Genomic DNA, 22079 nt, shown 5'->3' with positions numbered 1-22079 from the left:
CCGCCCTCCTCGCCTCCAGCCGCCAGGCTGCCCTCCGCGGACAAACTACACTGCCCAGGGCTCCGCGCCGCCCCCGCCGCCGGGACCGCCGGAAGCCACCTGTCGCGGCTCGGCACCTGAAAACATCCGGTTCTGCGGCGCGATGCATTGTGGTACCTGTAGTCTGGTGCCGCCGTCCCGCCCTGCCGGTGGCGCGGCACCGCGCGGTCGTGGCCCGGGAAGACTCCATTTCCCGGTAGGCAGCGCGCCGCGCGGGCAGGCGGGCCCGGAGCCCGGCGGCGGCGGGGCTGAGGTGACGGTCAGCTGCTGGCGGCGGCGGCGGGCTGGCTGGCCCCGCGGTGGGTCGGGGAGGAGGGGGGCCCCGCAGCGCCTCTCCTCGCCGGGAGGGCACACAGGGCGGCCGGCCCGACGCCACGGGGCGGGCGCCGCCTCAGCCTCCCCGCCCCGGCCCGTCTCTCTGGGATGTTCGCTGTGCCCGCAGTAGCGAAAGGCATCGCCGCTTTTGAGGTGGGCGAGGGAGGACCGGCAGGCCGGGCGCTTCATCGGCTTCTCGTGATGTGCTGAAGCGATTGCTTACAAGAGTTTCGGTACGGCATCGCTGCCGGGTACGCCAACAGGTGCCACACTCCCAGCACAGCAGGCCTGTTAGCAGGGTGTTGCGGTTTTGCCAATGAGCTGTCGTTGGGTGTTAATAAGAGAAAAAGTGTATTCTCTAATGCTGACAGGGTTGCACTCCAGTTATTCTGGGATTTTTTGTCTGAAACCTGTGGTGAGACCCTAGTTCAGAAGAGCATGAAATCAGCTGAACTGCAGAACTCCAGCTATCCCCAGCCAGTACTTCTGCCAGTGTTGTGTGTGCCTTCGGAAGTGAATGTCCTACAGCGCTTGTAAAAAAATGTTACGGAGTGTAGTTGTAGGTTCCCATGAGTCATCTTGTTAATTGTGTGGGTTTGCAATTACATTTTGCATTCTTTCCAGTTTAATAGATAACTCCACACTATAAAGCCCTACATAATTAAATTAGGAAACTGACTGATCTATTCAAGGAAGAAGAAGATATCTGAATAAAGCTAAATATAAAGGAAAAAAAAATGGGGTTTCCCCGCTCAAGCTTTCAGTTTTTTTTAATGGTAAAGAACATTAGAAAGACAACTGTATAAAACTTGGAAGCTAAACTTTGCACCTATCCAGCAACTGTATTAGAGACCACCTGGAAATTCCAAGTACATAAAGCATAAAAGTGCATAAAGTGCATAAAGCAGGGAATTGAGACAAATCTAAACCAGAATTGACTCAAATAAAAGACTTCATTTGATGTTGCCTTTGCTATTGAGCTGGTGAATGGGAAGAGGAAATTTCAATCTGAATGTTACAGTGCAACCTACCGACTGACAGGTGTAATTTGGAGTGCCGCCCTTTAATACAAAATATGAGCAGCGACCCAAAGAACCTTCCTATCCAGAGAGCAGCACCAGCAGAGGTGCACGGGAGGGAGCAAGACAGTTAAAGAAATTGAACTTACCTGTTTAGAAACGCCTTGGCTGAATTTGCTGGATGAAACTGAGGGTCGTGACCAGGGCAGGAGACCTCCACTCTCCCGTGTCTGGCGAAGAGGAACGAGGCAGGTTCGGGTTCCCCTGCTGGTGCCCACCAGAGGGGGCCCGGCTCCCACAGTCTTCCAGTTCCTGCACCAGAAGGCCATCTGGCAGCTGAGCAGCAGCAGCTTTTATTTCTTGTCTTGTCTGCAGATGTTTCCCATGATAAAGGGAACTCCGATTATTAAAATCCTATGTGATGACTTAGCCCATAAGGGTTTCAGTTTCTCTTTGAAGTGTAGGAGAGATTAAATGGTCTCTGGTTTATATGTCTTCTCCTTGCCAAACTCAGTTGTTGCACAGTAAGTTGTACATTCTCTGTCCTACATAGTTATAGCCGCAAATGCTGTGTTCTTCTCTAACTTACTGTGAAACTGTGCCCTAGTGTATTAGACTTGGCCTTGATAATCTTGGGGCTTGATTACTATAATGGAATGCATCTAGAAGTAAACTTTTGGTCCGAAAAAGTTCAAATTAATTCAAAATGTGGCCATCTGCCTACTAAATGTCCCAGGCTGTAATGTTTCTCCTTGCAGTTCAGTGTGACAACAAGAGCAGATCATCACCACAGTGAAATCGAAAACTGAGTTTCAGCACTCTCTTGCTGTTTCGGTAGGCTCATTTTCTTCTTCTAGATGAGGAACCAACTGTCCTATCAGCATGCCAAAAGCTGCCCTTATTTTCTGTCAGGCATTGGGGTTCTAGTCATGCAAGCAAACGTCATCTCCACCACAGTTATTTACTTACATAAGGGAAATGTGTTTTAAATTAAACACAAAAGACGACCTATGAGTCATACATTTTTGTGTGTTTCTGTAGTGCTTTATTCCAGTCTGTTTTTCTCCTACAGCAGTAATTGACAGATCTCTGTTCTGATTGTTACAGATTACAAAAGCGTACCACTCAAAGGCCCTGATTTGCCTCCCAGATAGAAACCTGGACAGTCCCAAAGCAGGTACAATTGGAATACATGGACACAAACACTCTTGTCTCTTCCACATGCACAGGCTTGTGGAAGCAGGTCTCTCTCAGCACAGAGCTGTATTTGTACACAATTAAGGCAATATCTGTTTGTGTCATGAGGTATGTACATATATGGGAATACATATATATATTCATCACTGCTAGATACCTCTGTTTTTTAAGGTTAAATCTGTACATGTTGGATTTCAAGGGTGTGTTAAGTGAATGCTGAACTTTCATGAGAACCTCTCAAAATCCTCCTATGGTGGTATTTGAATCCTAAACTTTTGGTTATGCTGTCCATTGCATCTACTGGCTGTTCACTCTTAATTTATGTATCTCAGAATATGAATGTTAATAGCAAGCTTATGAATCATTTTTGTATATGGGCAATGGGGGAGGATTATTGTCTGTTAGATGCAAGTCCCCTTACGCTGTGTGGTTGGGTATACCTAAGCTCTTAGCAGGGTTTGTGAATTCTACAGCTTCTCCATTTAAGATCTGCAACTAATGGTAGGTAAAAATGAGCAGCAGTCATTATAAGAAAGATGCCGTTCATCAGGATGTTTTGTATCTTGCATTTTCCTGTTTGGTGGGCCACAGATGTATAGATGAGTAACGTATAACTAAAGTGGAGACTGCTAGCAGGAAACCAGAGATTTTAGCAATAATTAGAGGAAAGCTGAAGGTTTTGGTATCTGCAGAGGGTCAGGAGGTGGTTTGGAGCTTGTGTGCAAGCTCCAGCTAACATGCATATCCCTTAAGGAAAGCAGTTAACAAGGACCCCTAACAGAACTCAGGAACCTTTAGATCTCAGACTGAAAAGCCTTTCCTGTGAAAGAGAGAACTTGCTCATCACATTATATTTCAGCCTGTCTGTACATTCAGGAATGCATTTCTACATCATTACTGTTGAATTAATGTTTTCAAAACAAATGAGATTGGAATCTTTAGCCAGGCTGTGTGCCCTTAGGGCATATGACTTTCCTGCAGGAAAGGCTTGCTTACAAATAAAGCACCCTGATCAAGTCACATTGCCACATCTCAGATTCCTACTTAAAACCATATTTCTAGGGGCAAGTTGCAAGACTAATATTCCTATATGCGGTACATTGCTGTTTCAACATGTTGTTCATGCTCCTTTACCAAATATGGGTGAACATCTAAAACGTTCGACGTATGTAGAGCCCCACATCAGGCCATGGGAAGGGAATCTTAATATTCGAGTTACAAAGCTGGTCAGCACTGTATATTTAAATTAGGGACCCATTCAACTTTGTATACAAGCACCGTTGTCACAGGGTTATTACTTTTGCACCTCCGTGAAAGTCCACAGACTTAGGGAAAAGAATTAGCTTTTGTGTAGTCTGAACTTGAGGTTAAAAATAGAAATGGAGTTTAATTTTCTCTCATGCTGCTGAAATTGTTACATCCTCCAAAAAGGTGCCAATCTAAATAATGAGCCAAATTAAATGAAGGAATACTTTTTACAGCCAGAAGACAGGATCTTGTAAGAACTACAAATATTTGCATGCACTTTCCCACCATGATGCAAGCAAGCTCTAGACCCTGATGTTCACAAGTTATCAATTATCATTCTTCTGAGGGTGAAAATTAACCAGTGCTTAAAAAGGAAACCATTAAATATCCTTAAAAAATTACCAAAACCAAAAGTCAGCATAATTCAAAATTTTCTTGGCTGCCTTCCTAGCACCAAGAAAGCAAACTGGAATTTTCTATGCGCTCTTCTTCACAAAGGCATAATTGCAGCAAGAACTTTTATTATTTATTACATTTTGGCATCTTCCAGTTTGGCACTGGCATTTAGTTCTGAATACATCAAGTCAAAGCAAAGTGTTAGCCGTCTACAGTGGTGATTTCTTTCTCCTCTCAGACATCTCCTTAGAGGCGAAAGATTTCTCTCTACAGACAAGGTACTTCACACCTAATATGAAAGTTACTGGCTCCATTTACATTCAGTGGACTTCGCATTAGGTTTTCAGGCCTCATTTTTAAAAAAATATTTTGGTAATACTCCATGGACAATTTCAATACCTGACTCAGGCCACAGCAAAATGGCAACAATGGGTGCTTCGCTCCATTCCCTCTCCCTCACTACTTGTTCCTGCCACTCTTAATCCTTTCTTTAGTTAAATCTGTTCCCTGACCTGCTTCATCTCACAGAGGAGTAGTGCAATTCTTTGAGTTGAGATGCTGTACAAACATGCTAGTTTGACCTTCCGTGTAAAGTGGTGATTTCCAAGCGAAGCTAAGGTGCCTATACAAACTGTATGAGTGAGTTCGGCTTCAAAGCGTAAATAAACATGTGTCTGAAGGTTTTTTCTGTATGCCTACTGGAATGCACATTAAGGTTGGGTAATAACATTTGTCAGAATACAGGTTAAAGTTGCTACATAGCCATATTCTGAATTTTTTATGGGCGCAGTTTCTAACACTAGAAGTTCTTGAAAATCTGCTATTGTGTTTTGCCATGCAACACCAGCAATGGGAATACTATAACAAAAAGCTTACAGCCTCAGACAGAACCATCCCATGGGTAGGAACATTTTTGTCCATAATTCACCATGCAAATTACACCACTGTAGATGTAAGACCAAGAGACCAAGCTTCAAGTTTGTTAAAGGTATCGGGGAGCTATGTTTTTTGCTGAAATTGGTGGCATCTTGACTTTTACCTGTGGCTAGCTGGTCTCTGACTTCCATTCTGTGTTTTCCAACTCCCATCTGTATAGTACTACATACCAAATGTATAACTCATCACAAATCCGGGCAACTCCCAAACTATATCACTGTGAAATTCAACCAGCACAAAGTTCCCAGTGGAAGTAAAGTCTGCAACCTTCTCTGTCCCACAATAAGGGCCAACTGCAGGTGATGTAGGTTGGCTTCCATCATGTATGAGCAAGTGGTCATAGATGCATCTGTCACTATCTTCCAGCTCAAAGGATAACATTTTGAGAGATATCTGGAGAAAATACAACCAAAGCACTTTGCTTCCAGGTTATATCCTTTTCTTTTACCCTTTGTATGTAGCAAGCACAAATAGTCTAAATTCCTTATGTGCAGGCACAGTTTATTCTGTGTTTGCACCACATCCTGATCCCATATTGTAATGCAAATTAGTAGCAAATTATTTGCTTAGTTCATCAGCATTTGGATTGGAAGGAGAAGCAAGGGACAAGAATGATCTGTCACATTTTAAATTATTTTCTCTGGAGAAATATAAAAACAGCACCTGTGCAATGTTTCAGTTTTCTAGTGGGAACTCTTGCCTAGGGATTATTCTGAACAAAGCCTACTGGTACAAGCTAAATTCATAAGAGTTCACACGCATGTGTAAAGGTTTTCCCTTGCTGAACACCTCAGATACCAAGATCCAGCACAAGTTCTTAAACTGTTTTTTTGTGTTCAGATTTTTACCCTGAGAATGCCTGCTCAAAAAGTGACATTACAGCTCTTACTCTCCAAGGCAAAAAAAAGATTCCATTAGCAAACACTGATGAAACCCACAATTGAATTCATCTGTGCCCTACCTTGTATCCTACTGGAGAACTGATGACCCAGAAGCATGCTTGGTTTTTGGGGTATTTATTGGGGTAGTTTGGAGAGGTGATGACTCCGTTTGAGTCTGTGAAAGTATCTCCACAATTCACTGAGGAGTAAAGGAGAAAAACAGAGAAAGGCATATTAACAAGAGTATTTTGGCAGTAGAAGTGAGCTTGCTTATTGTATTCTTTCTTCAAGCCAAGAAAAAAATGTGCTACCATGAAAATCTACTGCTGAAATATTTTCTTTCTTTGCTTAGTATTTGTATCAGCAGCTGTACTGAAGGAACTAAAAACATGGCTGCTAAATAACCTCTGGAGGACAGGAAACAGCTGCATCTAAAGCTGTAACTGTCTTTACAATTGAGTGTTACTGTATTAGCATAGCATTCTAATGGTACTAACTTACTGCACTTTCAGAAAAGAATTAGCTCAAGTATTCAAGATTGCATTATCAAGGTAGATCTAATGCTATCTAGAAATTATTCCGTCAAGACTAATGCAAAAAGAGTAAAAATGACACATTTCTAAGACTTCTTCAATTTATGCTTTATAGAAGTTTGCATTTTGAGTTGGAATAAGGCAATAACGAGTTATTTGGGCTACTGCCTTCTAACTGAAAGTATGTTGCAGAAAACAGAATTTTATCCAGCAGTCCATAATGCATTTGCGTGTTCATAAAACAGACACCCCTCAAGTGACTACAGTAAGCACTGTGTTTCATGTAACATAACAAAAACCTTTAATTCAGAAAGTGTAAGTTACCCATGGTTAGTACCTCTCCCGTTGCATAAAATGGCACAAAACCTTGAATAACATATTGCCCAGCTACTGGCTTTACATCTCATTGGTTGAGATTCTGCAATCTTTGTGCTCTTTGGCTGCACTGCTCCTATTAGTTATAGTCGTTGCATTGTTTTTATTTAAAGAAATTGTTCTAAAGATGTGAGGAAGCCTAGCAGAGGCTCTCAGAAGAATGTGAGTGGGTTCTCAGGATTACTAACATGAGACCCATGCAACATCCCATTTTCTGTTTCCTTCTAACCTTCAGCCCCATCATTGCCTAGCCTTCTGCATTAGCAATTGCTATGGCAGTGTAAAGAATAACACAAAAAAACCCAATTCTGGAGTACATGTTCAAAATTTTAAGTTCTTCCATACAAATACTATTAATGCCATTCTCCAAGATCTCTAAAGGAGTGTTCATACCCCTGTTGTAGGAGGCTCTGAATCCTGTGGCTGTAATGCTCTCATCACTTGCAAACTCTATCAGCATTGTCGATCCAGACGCCACTATGGAGGGCAGGGGCCCCTTCCCACAATATTTGTCCAGCAAGACAGGGGAATTCTTGCTGTTTCCGTTGTAAATTTTTATATAGTCAGAAGAACAGTCTGAGGAGGGTTGGAGATCAAAAGCCTCAAACTGCAGAAAAATCTTGAGAAACAAGAAAACAGATGTTGGATTTAATGCTATACACAGGGAAAGATTCAAACCATCTAACTGTTATGAAGTGAACTAGGACTTCATATTCATTTTACTATCCATGTATCACTGAAATTTTACTTTCTGTATAAAAAGAACATAGAATTTCACCTAGCTACCCTGTTAATGAGCCCAGTGATTGATGTCTGACTATTGCTTGTCTTTGAAAAGCCATCCAATCTTAACTGGATAAAAATGAAGTTAAATAATGCATCTGATAGTCTTAATAAGTCTTATGAAAATTGTTGAGACTGTCTTTTCATTCACTGCGTAACAAAATAAATGTCTTGGTCCATGAAAATGACTCCCAGAGGGTAGTCATAATAATGAAATAATGCTGCGTAGCCTTGACACTGTGGTTCAAACCTTTTTGGTCCTAATAAAAATTACCTTACTTCGACGGATGCGGATCAACCACAGGCAGTTGTTATTGTTCGGGTATGGGGATGGGTAATTGACAGAGGAGAAGGAGCCTTTGGATTTAGGCAACACAGAGCTACAGCAATCTGAAGGGAAGAACCAAACACTGTTGAAGAGAACGAAAACTGCACAAAAATCTTCCAGAAACACCTGACAGGTCTCTCCAACCATTTGCATCAGTCAAGCTTGTAAGAGAGAAATGAATTATAATGCTTAAAATTGTGTTGATGTTCCTAGTGAAAAAGTTATTCAAAACCTGCAAGTGAAATAAAGCTAAAGTACTTATCCGCTTCAACTACTAATGTTTTTTTAAAGACAGTAGGGCTTCACTCACATAGTTTACTAAAAAGGCCTGGAACTTTTATGAATTTCCTTAACCTCAATCACAGGAGTAGTTTCAATGACATCAGTACATCAATTCCCATCAGCAAATGTGTGTGTATTTGTAAGTGTATGCAAAAATCAAGCTTGAAAACCAGATTCTGTCAAAGCAGAGGGGTAGCCACTAGGGGAAAACAATAACAGAGAGCACTGAAGTCAAGCTACAGACCTTGTGACTGGTATACAAAGCCTGATCTCATCTGTCTTTTGTCTTTCCACATGTAGTCTTCATTTATTGCACTATGTGTAACTCCCCAAATTACAAAATATGAGCATATGACATCTGAACATATGAATTTATGACATTTTTCTCTTGCTCCCTACTTTCCCTGAGACAACTGGACTTGTCCTTTTTTTTTTAACCCCTGAGTTTTTCTCCTTTTTTTTTTTTTAATTTAGCCCTTTTCTTCCAAAACATACCGATCTAATTATGAAATTACATAATAATGGTATTGAAGCGTGATTCATTCACAGCCCCACTATCAAGAATAAATATCATTAAATACTTCAAGACCATGACAGACACTTAAATTGTAAACACGTCTTATCTGAAGTTAAGACTTTGGGAGGAACCACTCTCAGCAATGATTTCTGTACCTAACTATCCAACTGAAGGAACGTTGATTCCCACTAATTACTGACGTTTGTTTAACTAAGCTCTAACACAATTCAGAGCAGAATTTAATACACTAATATTTAGGCCATGTTGATGTTTCTTGCTGTTTTGGTGGAAACTAATTGAATAGCATCTCAGAAAAGTCAAATACTCTATAAATCAGTTAGCCTATGTACTGGGAGTCGAGGCAAAACCCATGCATTGCAAGAGCACGTCTGGTGTTTTACCTGTGTTTTGTGCATCTCAACTGAAGAGTTCCTGCTACAGAGGAGTGCTAGGTATTTGTAGACCTTAAGATACCACAGTGATGAGTTAAGAAATGGATGGGGCAAGAAAATAGATAACTATACAAAAAGCCTGGGGAATTCCCCTCAAAGAGGTGTTCTGATCAGCCTAAATGGCACCCATACTGACAGCCCTGCAGTCATTTTCTAATTGAAAGAAATCACAAACCTACTGGCCCTACTGATGCACATGACTCAAACCTATAATCATGGCTGAGGATAGCTTACATGCTTTGCAACCTTCAGAGCTTTCCTGAAATGAGAAGTTGACAGAGGCAGCAACCATGATTTCTCTGCTGGGTTTTGCTTATGTCAAAGAGCAGGGACTAGGTGAGGGTAAGTCAGAATGACAGTGAATTATTGAAAGTAAATTCTCCTTTCCAAGAAGGCAGCAGCTTGGGACAGGGCCAGGTCTGCTTCCACACACATACCAGCCCTCTTGTAGGGTGAGGAAGAGATGTATTGAAAGGATGGTGGGCTGAGTTCCTGTGGGGGATGTCTGATAGTGCCTACAGACATCAGCTGTATAAGGATTCACGTGCCTTCTATCTACAGCACTTACTGCACTTGTAGAGCTTGTTGATTTTAGCTACATCCAAGTTACTCAGCCCTTCTCTCTGCCCAATGGGTATAGAGGGGTCAGGAACTGGTACAATAGTTGGTTTCCCTGGAGTGCTGGAGAAATCATACCTGTAGAAATAAGGAAATCGCATTTCTAGATCACTTCTCTTAAACAGTGAAGTTCTCGAACTGCATAATCATATTCATGTACCGCATGCGTAGAATTTCAATGGAAAAGGGCAAGAAGCTTCTCAGAGCCCAGTTAGGCTTCCCTGAAGAGGACCAGCATGGCAGCCATTTTGTGTGCAGTAGCTGAAAGCAAGAAACAAGAAAAAGCAGCACTGTCCTGAGTGAGGAGAGCTTTTGCCAATGTCCTGGCAAAATGAACTGAATCCCACCTTCATGGTTCCAGAGGCAGAGGAGCAGGAGTAGTTCTGTCTCAGTTACTAATTGTTTATTTGCTATCTGCAATTTCCTGCTTCCTGGTAGACAAGTTTTATTTCACAGTTTTGTTCAGAAGTTGTTACTTGCTAGTGGAAATAAAGGAGAAGGCACATGATACAAGCTTGTACATGATCGACTAAAGTGCAACCTTAGACAGTGTTCCCATATGAATATGAGGCAGCACACATCATCTTAATGATATGAAAAAATTCCATCTTTCTTCTCTCTGTACCTAAATATCGTTGTCTATGATCAGCTGTTACTACGTTAATGAAATCATTTAGACTTCAGACCTGTTTTAGATTAGTGACTCAGTAGTGTTAGACTTTGGACCACAGCCATGTCAAAGGCCTCTAACAAGAGACAGGAGTACAATGAAAGAAAACGTTGTCCTAATTTTTTCTTCTATCCACATTGACTCTATTTCCCTGGAATCCTGCTGACAAAGGAAGTATGCTCACTCTTAATTACGTCCATTCACTCAATTTTAAGTGAACAGCAAAAGTCATTCCCTGCACAGAGCAATTCCTTCTTCCTACATCTGAGCAGATCTGAAAGCTGTTTGCTCCTTTGAAAAGACATCTCAGAGAACAACTTACGCGCCATAGTGCATCACTGAGGAGTAGTCATAGGGAAGGCCCAGATTTTTTGAATTCACTTTTCCAAAGTTCCCTTGTTCCCCTGTAAGGTAAGAAAGCAACATTTCAGTCAGAACAATTATTGCTGCTTTAATAGTACACTGTCTGCTGTCATAAACCTAAGAGTAACTTAGGATACAAATACTTCTTCTCATGAGATCTTGGATCTTTCAAAACCACCAGAGCCTTTTGAAGACCATGGGAACCCATTTTCACTCAGTCTAGTAGGTTTCAGAATATAAACCAAATCAAATAAGCCAAAGCTTTCATATAATCAGTGAATCTGTTCCATTCTTGAAGTCAAGGTATTCATCTGTCCATCTTCATTAGGGTGTCTCCAAATATATTTCAGTGCATTATCTTGAACATTACAAGCATCCAACCTATGTCCCCAAAGCTACATCCATACCTTGAGAGGGAAATCTGGCTGACCACCTAGATAAAAAATTCAGAGGTATGTGTGGGTGACCACCAACCTGTCTTGCTGAGTCCTTCCACCAAAGGTTTATAAGACCACAAAAGAAAGGGACAGAGTTTGGCTGTTACTTGCACCAAAGGACATGTTATCGGCCATGTTCTGGCTTTGTATCTGGTCAAACCCATCAGCAGTGACTACAGTGAAGTGCTGACTCTCATGAAGCAAGGGCACTCAGTAAGATCAGCTAGAAACATTCTGTCTGAATATAGCTGCTGATATAGCCCCTCTCATCATAGCTGCTGAGCATCTCATCACTTTTCATTTGTTTAGCCTTAAAAAGCCCCTATGAGGTAAGAAAGTGTAACACTGATAAAAGACTGGGGCCCAGAAACACAGACTGGAATTCATGTCACCTAGTTTTATTTCTCTAAGTTAGGCACTGAAGCTATTCATCAAGGCTACCAGGACAGTCGGAGGAGAGGGGGGGGGAGAGAGAGAGAGAGACACGGTTGGAGGGAGTTTCATCTGAAGGCACCTATTTCTCTCCATTGACTGGAGAACTCGAATATGAATTGCACCCTGGTCTCTTGTCCATGGTAAAACAGGCAAGCAAGTGATGTCGGAGCAGGGAGCTGAATGCAGTCAGCCTGGCCTCGAGGCTAATGCCCTAACCACTGAGCACTCCTTTCCAGTTCAACATCTGTACCTTCATTATTGTAACTAGTGGTTTGTAAACCACAAACCATCTGGACAAGAGTTCAGCATTGGACGCTTGTCAGAAAAATCTCTGGAGTCTGCACAGCTTGGCTAGCAGGCTTGCAATCAGAGCCAGTCTCTTCCAGTAATGTCCTTCAGCTCTGGGCCCAGTGGGGGCTAGGAAATGCAAAGAGAAGCTTCAAAATCCTGAATTATAGAAAGTCTGGGGATACACTTGACTTTGGAGCTTTTCACAGCTCAAAAACTCAGTTAAGGTTCAAACTGGTTCTCAACGGCATTGGCTTTCCTGACTCTGTTAGGTTTTTATCTCAGTTCCTTGTCTGCTATACTGACTTCAGAAAGAATTATCAGCAAGTGCACAGCTTCTTTTGAGGTGATGAACAGAGAACACAGTTCAAATGCAGTGAAACATTTAAGCATATGGCTACTGTTTGGCACATAAGTGCTTTGCTGAATTGGTTTGCTAAAAAAGAAAAAGTAACAGCAGCCTGGCTGGACAGAGGCACTGCCAGAGAACCAGTATCTGCTTCATCACATGCCAGAGAGATTTGGCTGTCTAGACCTGCACACGTGTGGGGACTTAACCCATCTTTTCCACTCTAAAAAAAAAAAAAAAATCTACCTCTGCCAGAATCTAAGTGTAATGACTCAGAAGAGCTGAAAAGGAAGCTTCGGCTGAAGACTCTGAATACAGTTTTTTTTCCCCAAAAGTTTGGGAAAAACAAGCTGAGTTTCAAGTAGCTAAGTGGACAGCAACTGATCAGGCTGCATTTTGTCAAAACAAAGAAGTAGGATGCCTTCCAAGGTGAATTGCTGGGTAAAAACAAAACCCAGCAAACATCCACAGTACTGCAGTCCTGGCAAGAGAAAAACAGCTTGTGTGGGAGAGCTGGGAAGCTGCAAAAGGTCTTGAGGTCTACTTCTGCACCACTGAGGTCAGGGGAAGCTCTGCCATCAGCGCTGTTAACAGCAGCGTGTTTTTACAGGAGATGTGCACTAACAGTCCTCACGAACATAGCTGTGTTTCTTCATTGCCTTTTCCTTGCATATCTTTGCATTTTTTCCCTGCAGTGCTTGTGCTGCACACACTCTGCATTCTAACTCCCTTGTCACGCCAGTCTTCTCAGCCTCCACTCCTGGTGAATGCTGTTAAAACACTGACGACATACCCCATCTCCTTTTGCATAGTCTTGTCGTCTTCACCTTGTCCCCCTCTTTTATCCCTTCATGATACTGTGCCTGAATCAGAGCTTGGTTACATCTGTATCCTTTAGGAATGATGACATCTGAACCTGTGGACTTCCCCCTGCAAAACTAGTATAAGATTTTATGTGCGTCTGCTATCTTTGGTGTAACTTCATGTTTTCAACTCCTCTTTCCTAGCACATCCTTTGCTAGCATTTCAAACATGGCACACCCTTGTTGTACAATGGCAAACAATTCATAGCAAAATTACACCTTAACACTAGAGCTGAAACCTCGATAAAGAACAGCACAAATGGAATTTACTTAGGACATCATGGGAATAGCTGAAAAAAGTTTGGAGAACAGTGTGTTAGGAATTTGCAATAAAAACAATCAAGTTCCATCTGGAGAAAAAGATAGATATATTTTCAGCTGTGCGTGACATTGAAGAGCTGAATGTCTCATTTGTTGAAGAGACTTATTAGAATGTCGTATTCAATTGTCCTGCCTCATTTACTATTATTTTCTGTAATGAACGAAGTACACTGTTATCTTTTTACAATTTTTGTGGGTTGTCCAGCTCTCTCATAGCTGTCAGACAAATGATTCCTTGCATCCTTTCTTCCCCTGCCTTCCTTCTATGTACCACTTTCTCACTTTCCCTGGGACCTTCTACCATTCTCTCTACCCTCGCCTCCCCAGAGCCTGGAGCTCTGTATATGCTCCCATGTTCCCACCACACAGATGAAGGGTACGTGCCCGAACTATTCATCATGCATTCCTTTCCCTAAATAACATTCACTTGTTTTCCCCCTACAGATTTACCAGTCCTGATTGTTCCACATTGCTCCTTTTTTTCATAGCAGTGTACATTATTCTCTCCTCAAGGAGGAAATAATTGCAGTCCTTCCTCTCACATCATGCCAGGTCCCAGAATTTTGCACATGCTGCTGGTTGCATGTGCTTCCATTCTCTCCACATGGAGTCCCTTGTTCATCTACATTTTAGGCTATGTGCATTTCACTCACTGCCAGTGCCAAGATGCCTACCTGCTGCCCTCCCTATTTCCATGGCTTTCCCCGAGATAGAGTTGCTGTGCGATACCCCACCATATTCTCTGAATATTGTGTTTCTCCCCGCCTCAGCTAAAAGTCCCACAGTTTTGCCTTCTGGCCAAGTCTTTGCTACAACATTTTGCGTTCCTGATGATCTTGGTATTTTGAATATAAAGTGAGCCTGGGCTCAAGGTAGCAATCAAAATAAGAACGTAGAGCTACTTTTAGGCTGCATCTGCCTTCGAGGACCACACTAACGTAGGTGTAGCCACGGAAATTCTCCTAGTACAAACACTGAACGAGAAACTCCATCTGACTGAATGCGCTGCTCCTGCAATTCAGCCAGCATTAATCATGATTTTTATTTGCATTGCTGTTCACAGAAGAAACATTCTCCTTTATCTGAAAGTATATGTTTTCTCTTAAGATTTAGTGGACATACCTGCCACAATGTGTTCCCACATAATCTTGACAAACCTGTCCCGATCACTCCGTGCCTGTTCATGGATGAAACCCAGTGCATGGTTCATTTCATGCTGAATTGCTCCTTTATCCATGCAACCATTTTTCACCAGGCCTACTGCTTGACGTCCTCCAATTTTTCCAAAGTAAGACCAGCAGCTAAGAATAGGCAATCAATAACCAAAATGATCACATTCAGCAAATACAAAGACATAGACGTACTGATTATGCCACCAAGGGCCTCCAGATGTGCAGCCACAGAACGGGACACGCATATAGTCACTCGCGTGAGATATATATAAGCTTCCAAAAGCTGCCAAACTACATAGGGGAAGAAATAAAGCCTTTGTGATGAGTATGGAAAATTTTAAAACAGTAAAATGGCTATATCAAACTAAGATGAAGCAGTTTAAGTAGTTAAGCAAAGAACCTGAAACAATTATGCTTCTTTAAATTTTTATACCGCATTATCTTTAAGTCCACATACACATTTATTCCTGCAGCCTATTAACTGATGTAACTACCAGTATGTCTAAAGAAAAATAAAAAATTGCACCTGCTCTCTGAATCCTGACTCCTAGGATAAAAAAGGGCAATTACTTAAATCCAGATCAAAACAGAAAAGAAGCTGAAGGACTTTTTGAGTGCTTCCACTCCCAGGAGACAGGGAGCTTACCTCTGCCCACGTTCAACATACACGTAGTCTGTTTCTGTAGTGCGATTTACAAACTGCACACAGGTCAGCGTGGAGATCTCTTGCAGAGCATCAACAATCCAAGACCTCTCTGTCACTGCTAGAAAGAGAAAGGGGCCAGGAGAAACTTCCTTGGTTAATCAAAACCAAGGTGCATTGATGGGGTGCACTCCTTCAGAACTTCACAGCACTCATTAGCTTTTTATCATACAGGTAAAATAAAAAAAGGGCACAAAGCCTTCAGAGATCTTCAGGTTGATTGGAATTTTAAGGGAGATGTAAGAATTATAGCTGGCCCTTATGCATATTCTATAGGAGACGGCTGATGGAAAGCAAAACTGGCATTGTTTCTTCCATTAGATAGAACGGAAAAAATGAAACAGTTTCAGATACAAGTAATTGGATTAAAGTATTAAAGTATCCCAAATGAGCCAAGCACCAAAAACCTATTTTGTTTACAGAGATAACAAATGTCTGCCACACACTTCTTGGAATCACTTGAGACAGCCAACATTCAGAGGCTCTGAAGATCACAGTGTTTCTATTCAGGTACCAAATAAAGATTGCAGTGTTTATCCGCTCCTGAACATTTTGGCCTAATTTGGGTTCCTCAGTTATGAATCATCTGCAACTGATTTGTATCTCAATTTCCTCATCTTTAAAGTTTGGAGAGAGGGTGGTTGATGGAATAACTCTCACCTAACCACAATATATGCTGCAGTATATATGCACAATATATACACAATATATAATATGCACAACATACATGCTGCAGTTCTGGAAGCACGTGGGCAGAAGAGCAGCCTAGATAACACAAAGACCAGGCTTTCCTCAGCTCATATGATAACACAGATTCCCTTTCCCCAGGAATGGGAATAAGACACAGGCTATATTTCACTTCCATGCCGTTTTCTCTCAAGGTAAGATCTTTTAAGAAGGGTCTGTATGGAAACCTCAGACCAGAGAAGCCTCAGCAGGGGAGAGATGGAAGACCTGCAGAGCCCATATGAAGTCACCTGGAACAAAATTTTCTTGAGTAAGGCATCGGTCCTGCAGCCTTTTGCATGGGGCAGAGCTACTGACTGACTAGAGGGAAATAAGAAGGGAAAAAATATCTCCAAGGATTTTTCCTCCATTTTTGCCTCTACAGGATTTCTAGTGCGGGAATATTTCTATGAGAGATTTGAAAGAAAATTATAGTGTTCAAAAAAGTGCTCCTAGTGGTAATTTTGACAAAAATACATTCATAATGTGAACAAATTATATTTCTTCTTCTGTACTTGCTAAATATCAAAGTGCATTATAGCTAGAGGGAATGAGCTAATATTTGTAATTAAAATAAATTAGCTGGTATTTATATAACAACCACTGCCCAAGTAACCACATATTTTAGTGTCTGTAACTGAAATGTTTGGAGCCTTAGCCAAACTACCATAGGGCTAACAGATTAGCAAAAGAGACATGTCAATAAATTCTCATTTGGACAAAGATTGCTTTTGGTGCATGCCACAGAAACATAAAGTAACAGAGAGTATAGGGACCGGAAGATCAATGCTAACTTTACACCATCCATTTGCATACACTTACAGAAATCAGAAGAGATGTTAATTGGAACCTTGACTAGTCCATCTTGTGACTTGGGCCATAAACAACTCTCACAGTTAATTGCACTGCGTCGTCCTCTTCTCAAGAGGATGTCTCCTTCATACACAGCTATTTCACTACCTGGCAGATGAAGAAAATAAAGAACATAAAAGGCACTGAGAAGGCAAATAGATGTGCCAAGGGGAGATGAGCTATACGCTAACCAGGCTTTTGTACCTTTGGAAATTTCTTTCACTGAACTTCATTTCCCAATAATGTGAAAAAGGATTAGTAAATTAAGACTGAGTGAATCTAGCGTTCACCGTATGCTAAGACTGGTTAGGTCTGCCTTGCTTCCTGGATAGAAAAGATTAATATTAATATTGATGTCAGTGCAGCTGTAATCAAAGTCATGACTAAATATGTTTTAGCTTAAGAAGCTCTGGGAGCCTTCAGAGTGGAAAGCTAAGTATTATAAGTCATTGTTCTCTTCATTAGAGCTTGTGGAATTAAAGAAAAATCATAACTGACCTCTGTAAAAATGGGATGAATCATACAAAAGAAAGGACTATTTTTATCATGCATATGGAAGGCATGCAAGCTAATAATTTCCAGGTTAACTGTTAATTTGACATAAGACATTGTGACATGCTCCTCACTTCTGACTCCAGAATACTTGGAATACATTTCTCACAGACAAGAGCTATTGGTTATTATGCCAAAAAAGTACAATAGTCTTGGGTACAGCAGAGAGGGAAGTGCCTTATATCACATAGGAAAGAAATCAAAGTGAAAAGTATTCTGATTTGCTGAGGCTACATATGGAAAAGAACATTCCATGTAGCAATTGCTCAATACGTCTTCTTAATTTCTTTATCACGACAGCATAAATAATCACACTGAACGCATCTTTAAAACACATCTGAATTCTGTGCATTGTTTTCCACTGATGCTGGAAAATTATTTTCAAGGAGAAAAATATACCAAATAATGAGAATGAGGTGTAGAGAAGCAGCCCCACCAAAATCTACAGTTATTTATATAATAATTACAACCAAACTCACCTAAGTCATTGTTTCTTGTAGCTATCTGAAAAAAAAAAAAAGGCATATCTTTTAATACATGCTTATCTCCACAGCAGAAAACTTCTATCATGAAGAATCACAGCAGTAAAAGTTTGTAACTGATTTTAAGATAGTCAGAGCAACTCAGCAGCAGCAATGTAAATTCTACCCATCTGAGAGCCGGGACACACCTGGACAGGTTTACTTAGTGCAAAGCTATAGAGAAATGCTAAATGAGTTGGCAGAAGAAAATACTTCATCTTCAAGTTTCCGAGATGATCTTCTCTGCTCTGCAGCTCAGTTCTCAAAGCTGTGGTTCGTTTATTTGGGGCAAGTTTTATGGGAAAGCTGCTGCCGTTGTTAACAAGTGTAACAAAATTAGATAACAAGAAGTATTTTCACAAAACAAACAAGCTGCAGGACCTCTCAAGAGAATTTCCAGGCTCTCATTTCTTATTTATCTTCAGAAAACAGAGGAAGTGGAGCAATAGGAAAGAAAATCCAGCAACCTTGAAGTGACTCATCTTTAGTTCTAAGAAGAACCCATGAGCTGCTGCAGGTCCCCTCGCTGCTGGCCAAGGGACAGGATATCCGGTAGCAGTCTGTTCACAGCAAAACTCAATGTCGAGGAACTCTCTGATCCATCCACACTTGTCCTAGAAACTCCTTAGCTTGCTGCCAGGGGCCATCCCGCCCCGCAGAGCCCATCTGTCAGCCTGCCCGCTCTGTGCACAGCTCTCAGCCAGGCGTTGCTGGCCAGGACCACTGGAAATCTGATGGAGCCAGAGATGAATCTGATTGTGGGTTGAAATTGTTTTTCCAATACCATATCTTGCAATATAATCAACGCTGGCAGTGATTGTGTGTCTTTCTGGAGTCTACAAATAAATAAAACCACTAGCTCCCAGAGTTTTGGCTTCCCACCTTCTGGGAAGCCCTCCTTCCTTTGATGTCCATGAATAGAAACAAGCCTAGAAAGGCAGGCTGAATCCTAGAAAACCCACACTGTAAGACTAAGCCACACAATGGGAATATTCATGTTGAAGCCACATGAACACCACCATAGGCAGGCAGATGATGTTTTCTCCTCCCAGCTTCAGCCCCTGCACAAATACCTAGGTGCTATAGAAAATCCTAAGGAATTGCTGCATCAGATCTTTCAGAAACAAGCAAGAAAACCTTTGGAATTGCCAGCAAAAGCAAAATTCAGAGGAATCTGTGTGGTTCACAGTAGATCAAGATGGCAGAGTGTGCCTTTCCAGACAGATGTATGGGCTGGTCCTTTGTTTTTAAGGGAGTACTTTGCTAGGAAAATTTTAGCTGATATTATGTAAAGCTTTGCTACTAATATTTTCATTTTACCTTACTAATAGTTTGTTGCTAAACTTTCTAAAATATTCCACATTTCTGTGACTTCCACAATTCATCTACAGTTACAATTTCCATGTAGATTATACTGTAATAATGAGGTCCACACATAAAGCACCCCTTTTCCTTTGGCTGACAAGAGGATGAAGTTCTGAAGTCCTCATTAGTTTGTCGCACTGATAACCAGAGGTCCTCCCGCACAGTTCTGAGCAAGCTCCGTGTCTCTTCAAGATCAGGTTCAAAAGAGAGACAGAGGGAGTCACAGGAGCACATTTCTGCTGCTACACATCACAACATGACAGGGGAGAGAGCAGAAGTTATTAGACAATAAAAGCATGAGAACGAGACCAGATCACTGTGGGAGCCTGGAGCTGGGTCACTCCAGGCGTGCAGCAAGGAGGGATGGAAGGGCCCTTTGAAGTTCTGCCATGCAGATTTGAATATCCATTCCGTGGAAGGCTGTAGTACCTTACTGACTCCAGTTGCAGACCGCAGACCAGAATAACCCTTGAGTCAGGAGATTTATCCCATGGTTTAATTCATTTTCCTGACTGCCAGAAAGAATTGGGTATTTTTCAAGGCTAATTAATAGACCAAAGTCTCGTATCACCTTATAACACATTATCAGAAGTTGTCTTATAGATGCAAATTTCATTTTTGATGCTGCTTGTCTATATTGTCTGCTTTGATATTCTAGCAGAATAATGCTCAGGTCTCGGTCTCATTATCTATCCAAATAATTTGATTACACAGCTGCATTCTTTCTCCTGTACGCCTTTTCTTACACTGTCTTTTCACATTTCTCATTCTTAGCCACACTGTCCTTGATCTGCCAGATATTTTATCACTGCTCTTTGTTAGTAATTTTAGTACAATGTTTACCACATTCTTAGAGATGCCTTCATTCCACGACAGAGAATGAGAACTTCTTTCACTATGTAATCCAAGTCCCTCTTGGCATAATATTAAAAGACAAAATTAGAAAAACCAAACACCTGTTGGTGTTTAAGTACAGGTTTTTTCCTAGCTCTGTATCAGTAATAGATATCATCAGAAGCAGTAAGAATAGTAAGTCCGATGATCTTTCCATAACGAGAAAGTACAGAGGGCACTTTCCCTGGCTAAAGCATTAGAGCCTATGAACCTCAAGGGAAACAAAATTCAGGAGAGTAAAAGGCCACATGGTTGTCTAAGAACCCAGTGGAATATCACTGTAATGCTTAGTTGCTCAGCTATTCACATCAAAGGTTATGCAGGCAATTGCTGGTGAACAAGCAGTTGGCTTAATTAAGCTGTGTGTTCTCCTTAGAAAGCTTATTACTTTTCAGGAGGCTTCAGGGTATCTCTGTATGTTTGAACAGGTCAATTGTTCATACTACATTAAGAGTCCTAATTTTTTATTTAAGTCACAGTCATAGAAAGCATTGCCCTTACTAGACGACAATTCTTTTAAAACCTGTTTTGTGTGACGCTGCACTTGGACAGAAATCAGACTCTGCTGAAGAGCATTTTTAATTAACTTTGTATCCATTAAATGAAACTATAGACTATAACAAGCTGAAAAGAGTTAAATAATAAAAACATGCACAACACTTCCTTTGTGTTTAAAATGATATTATTAAACAGTTATCTGTTTACAGATATTGTGTCCTTCAGGACACTAGGATTAGTGAAAGCTTGCATTCATGTCTCATTATTTACTGATTGGGAGAAGAAAATGAGCTTTCCTGTTTTTCAGTTGCCCGTCAGTTAATCAGTTTAGAATAATTAAATCATTGACCTTGATCAAGTGCAATGAAAATGTTTTGACTTTTGTAGAAAAGGTCACAATCATGAAACTAAGATTCTGTAAATCTGGTCCCTGGTGCCTAGTCCTTACTCTGTCCCAGTTACCAGCCAGCAAAAGCAAACCTTTCACAGAAAATGTTACTATCAAGCATAGTGTATGCTTGAAACATAAACACTTGAATACTAGTTTTAATATAATTAGTTATTTTTAGTGTCGGTTAGAGCATATTATACCATAGCATATATTGACATAATTCCACATTTTAGGAATGTTTTTATTTAAATGAAAGATTTATTCTTTAAAAAAAAAAACAACTCCAGTGTAAATACTAACTGAGATGTGTTGAAATTAGTTTGAAACCAATGCGTGTTTGGGCTCTGTTCCTCCTAAACCATTCCTGCAGCAGTGTGATCTCTGCTATTTTACCACCATTTATCTTTTAACTTTCCAGTGTCAGAATGATACCATAATGTTAGAGAGACACAAGTCCAAAGACTCTGCACTGGAGATAACTACAGGTGTCAGTGAGCCTTAACCTGAGATGGTGACTGGAGACAAGAAACAGCTGAAACTTTTACAGCTAACTTGGTTTTATCTGGTTTGTAGTAGCTGTAGGCTGAAGAGAGCTTTACTATAGTTTTTGAAATTGATGCATGGGGAAAGTTGGGTTCCTGGAGAGAAGCTACAAAGGTTGGTTTCAGTATTTGAGTATCTAAGTACCCAAGGGCCAAGCCAGATGGGTCCGGCTGGTCTATAGCTTCCCTGGTTCTGATAAAATCTGACCTGGAACCAG

The 22079-nt window shown here is 41.1% G+C and overlaps 1 protein-coding gene and 1 long non-coding RNA gene across 3 annotated transcripts; one reads left to right on the top strand and one right to left on the bottom strand.

The window, feature by feature from the left end:
• Positions 1-190: 190 nt before the first annotated feature.
• Positions 191-16031, top strand: LOC148057137 (uncharacterized). Of its 2 annotated transcripts, none has more exons than XR_015701917.1 (3): positions 191-587; positions 2481-2550; positions 15943-16031. It is a non-coding gene; the product is annotated as an uncharacterized LOC148057137 (long non-coding RNA). The 2 variants fall into 2 exon arrangements; XR_015701916.1 differs by lacking the exon at positions 15943-16031 and adding an exon at positions 7344-7453.
• Positions 2557-18922, bottom strand: LOC104020457 (embryonic protein UVS.2). The gene is made up of 11 exons (XM_009473888.2): positions 18321-18922; positions 18130-18154; positions 17069-17206; positions 15464-15581; positions 14768-14946; positions 10912-10993; positions 9870-9997; positions 7997-8112; positions 7333-7558; positions 6112-6230; positions 2557-5543 (listed from the first exon to the last, which is right to left on the bottom strand). Exons 1-11 carry the CDS (start codon positions 18387-18389, stop codon positions 5313-5315), a joined length of 1431 nt encoding a protein of 476 aa, XP_009472163.1. The 5' UTR covers positions 18390-18922; the 3' UTR covers positions 2557-5312.
• Positions 18923-22079: the final 3157 nt, after the last annotated feature.

This window comes from Nipponia nippon, unplaced genomic scaffold (genome assembly GCF_047370975.1).
Source record: "Nipponia nippon isolate SJK-2023a ecotype South Korea unplaced genomic scaffold, ASM4737097v1 scaffold_10, whole genome shotgun sequence".
NCBI lineage: Eukaryota > Metazoa > Chordata > Aves > Pelecaniformes > Threskiornithidae > Nipponia > Nipponia nippon.
The sequence above is the reverse complement of the archived record's forward strand: the minus strand, read 5'-3'. Positions and strand labels throughout refer to the sequence as shown.

Coding starts and splice junctions, on each gene's coding strand:
- LOC104020457 (XM_009473888.2), bottom strand. CDS start 18,389: ATGAAGTATTTTCTTCTGCCAACTCATTTAGCATTTCTCTATAGCTTT. Junction 18,155..18,320: donor CACTAAGTAAACCTGTCCAG/GTGTGTCCCGGC, acceptor TTTTTTTTTCAG/ATAGCTACAAGAAACAATGA. Junction 6,231..7,332: donor CAGAGCCTCCTACAACAGGG/GTATGAACACTC, acceptor TTTACTCCTCAG/TGAATTGTGGAGATACTTTC.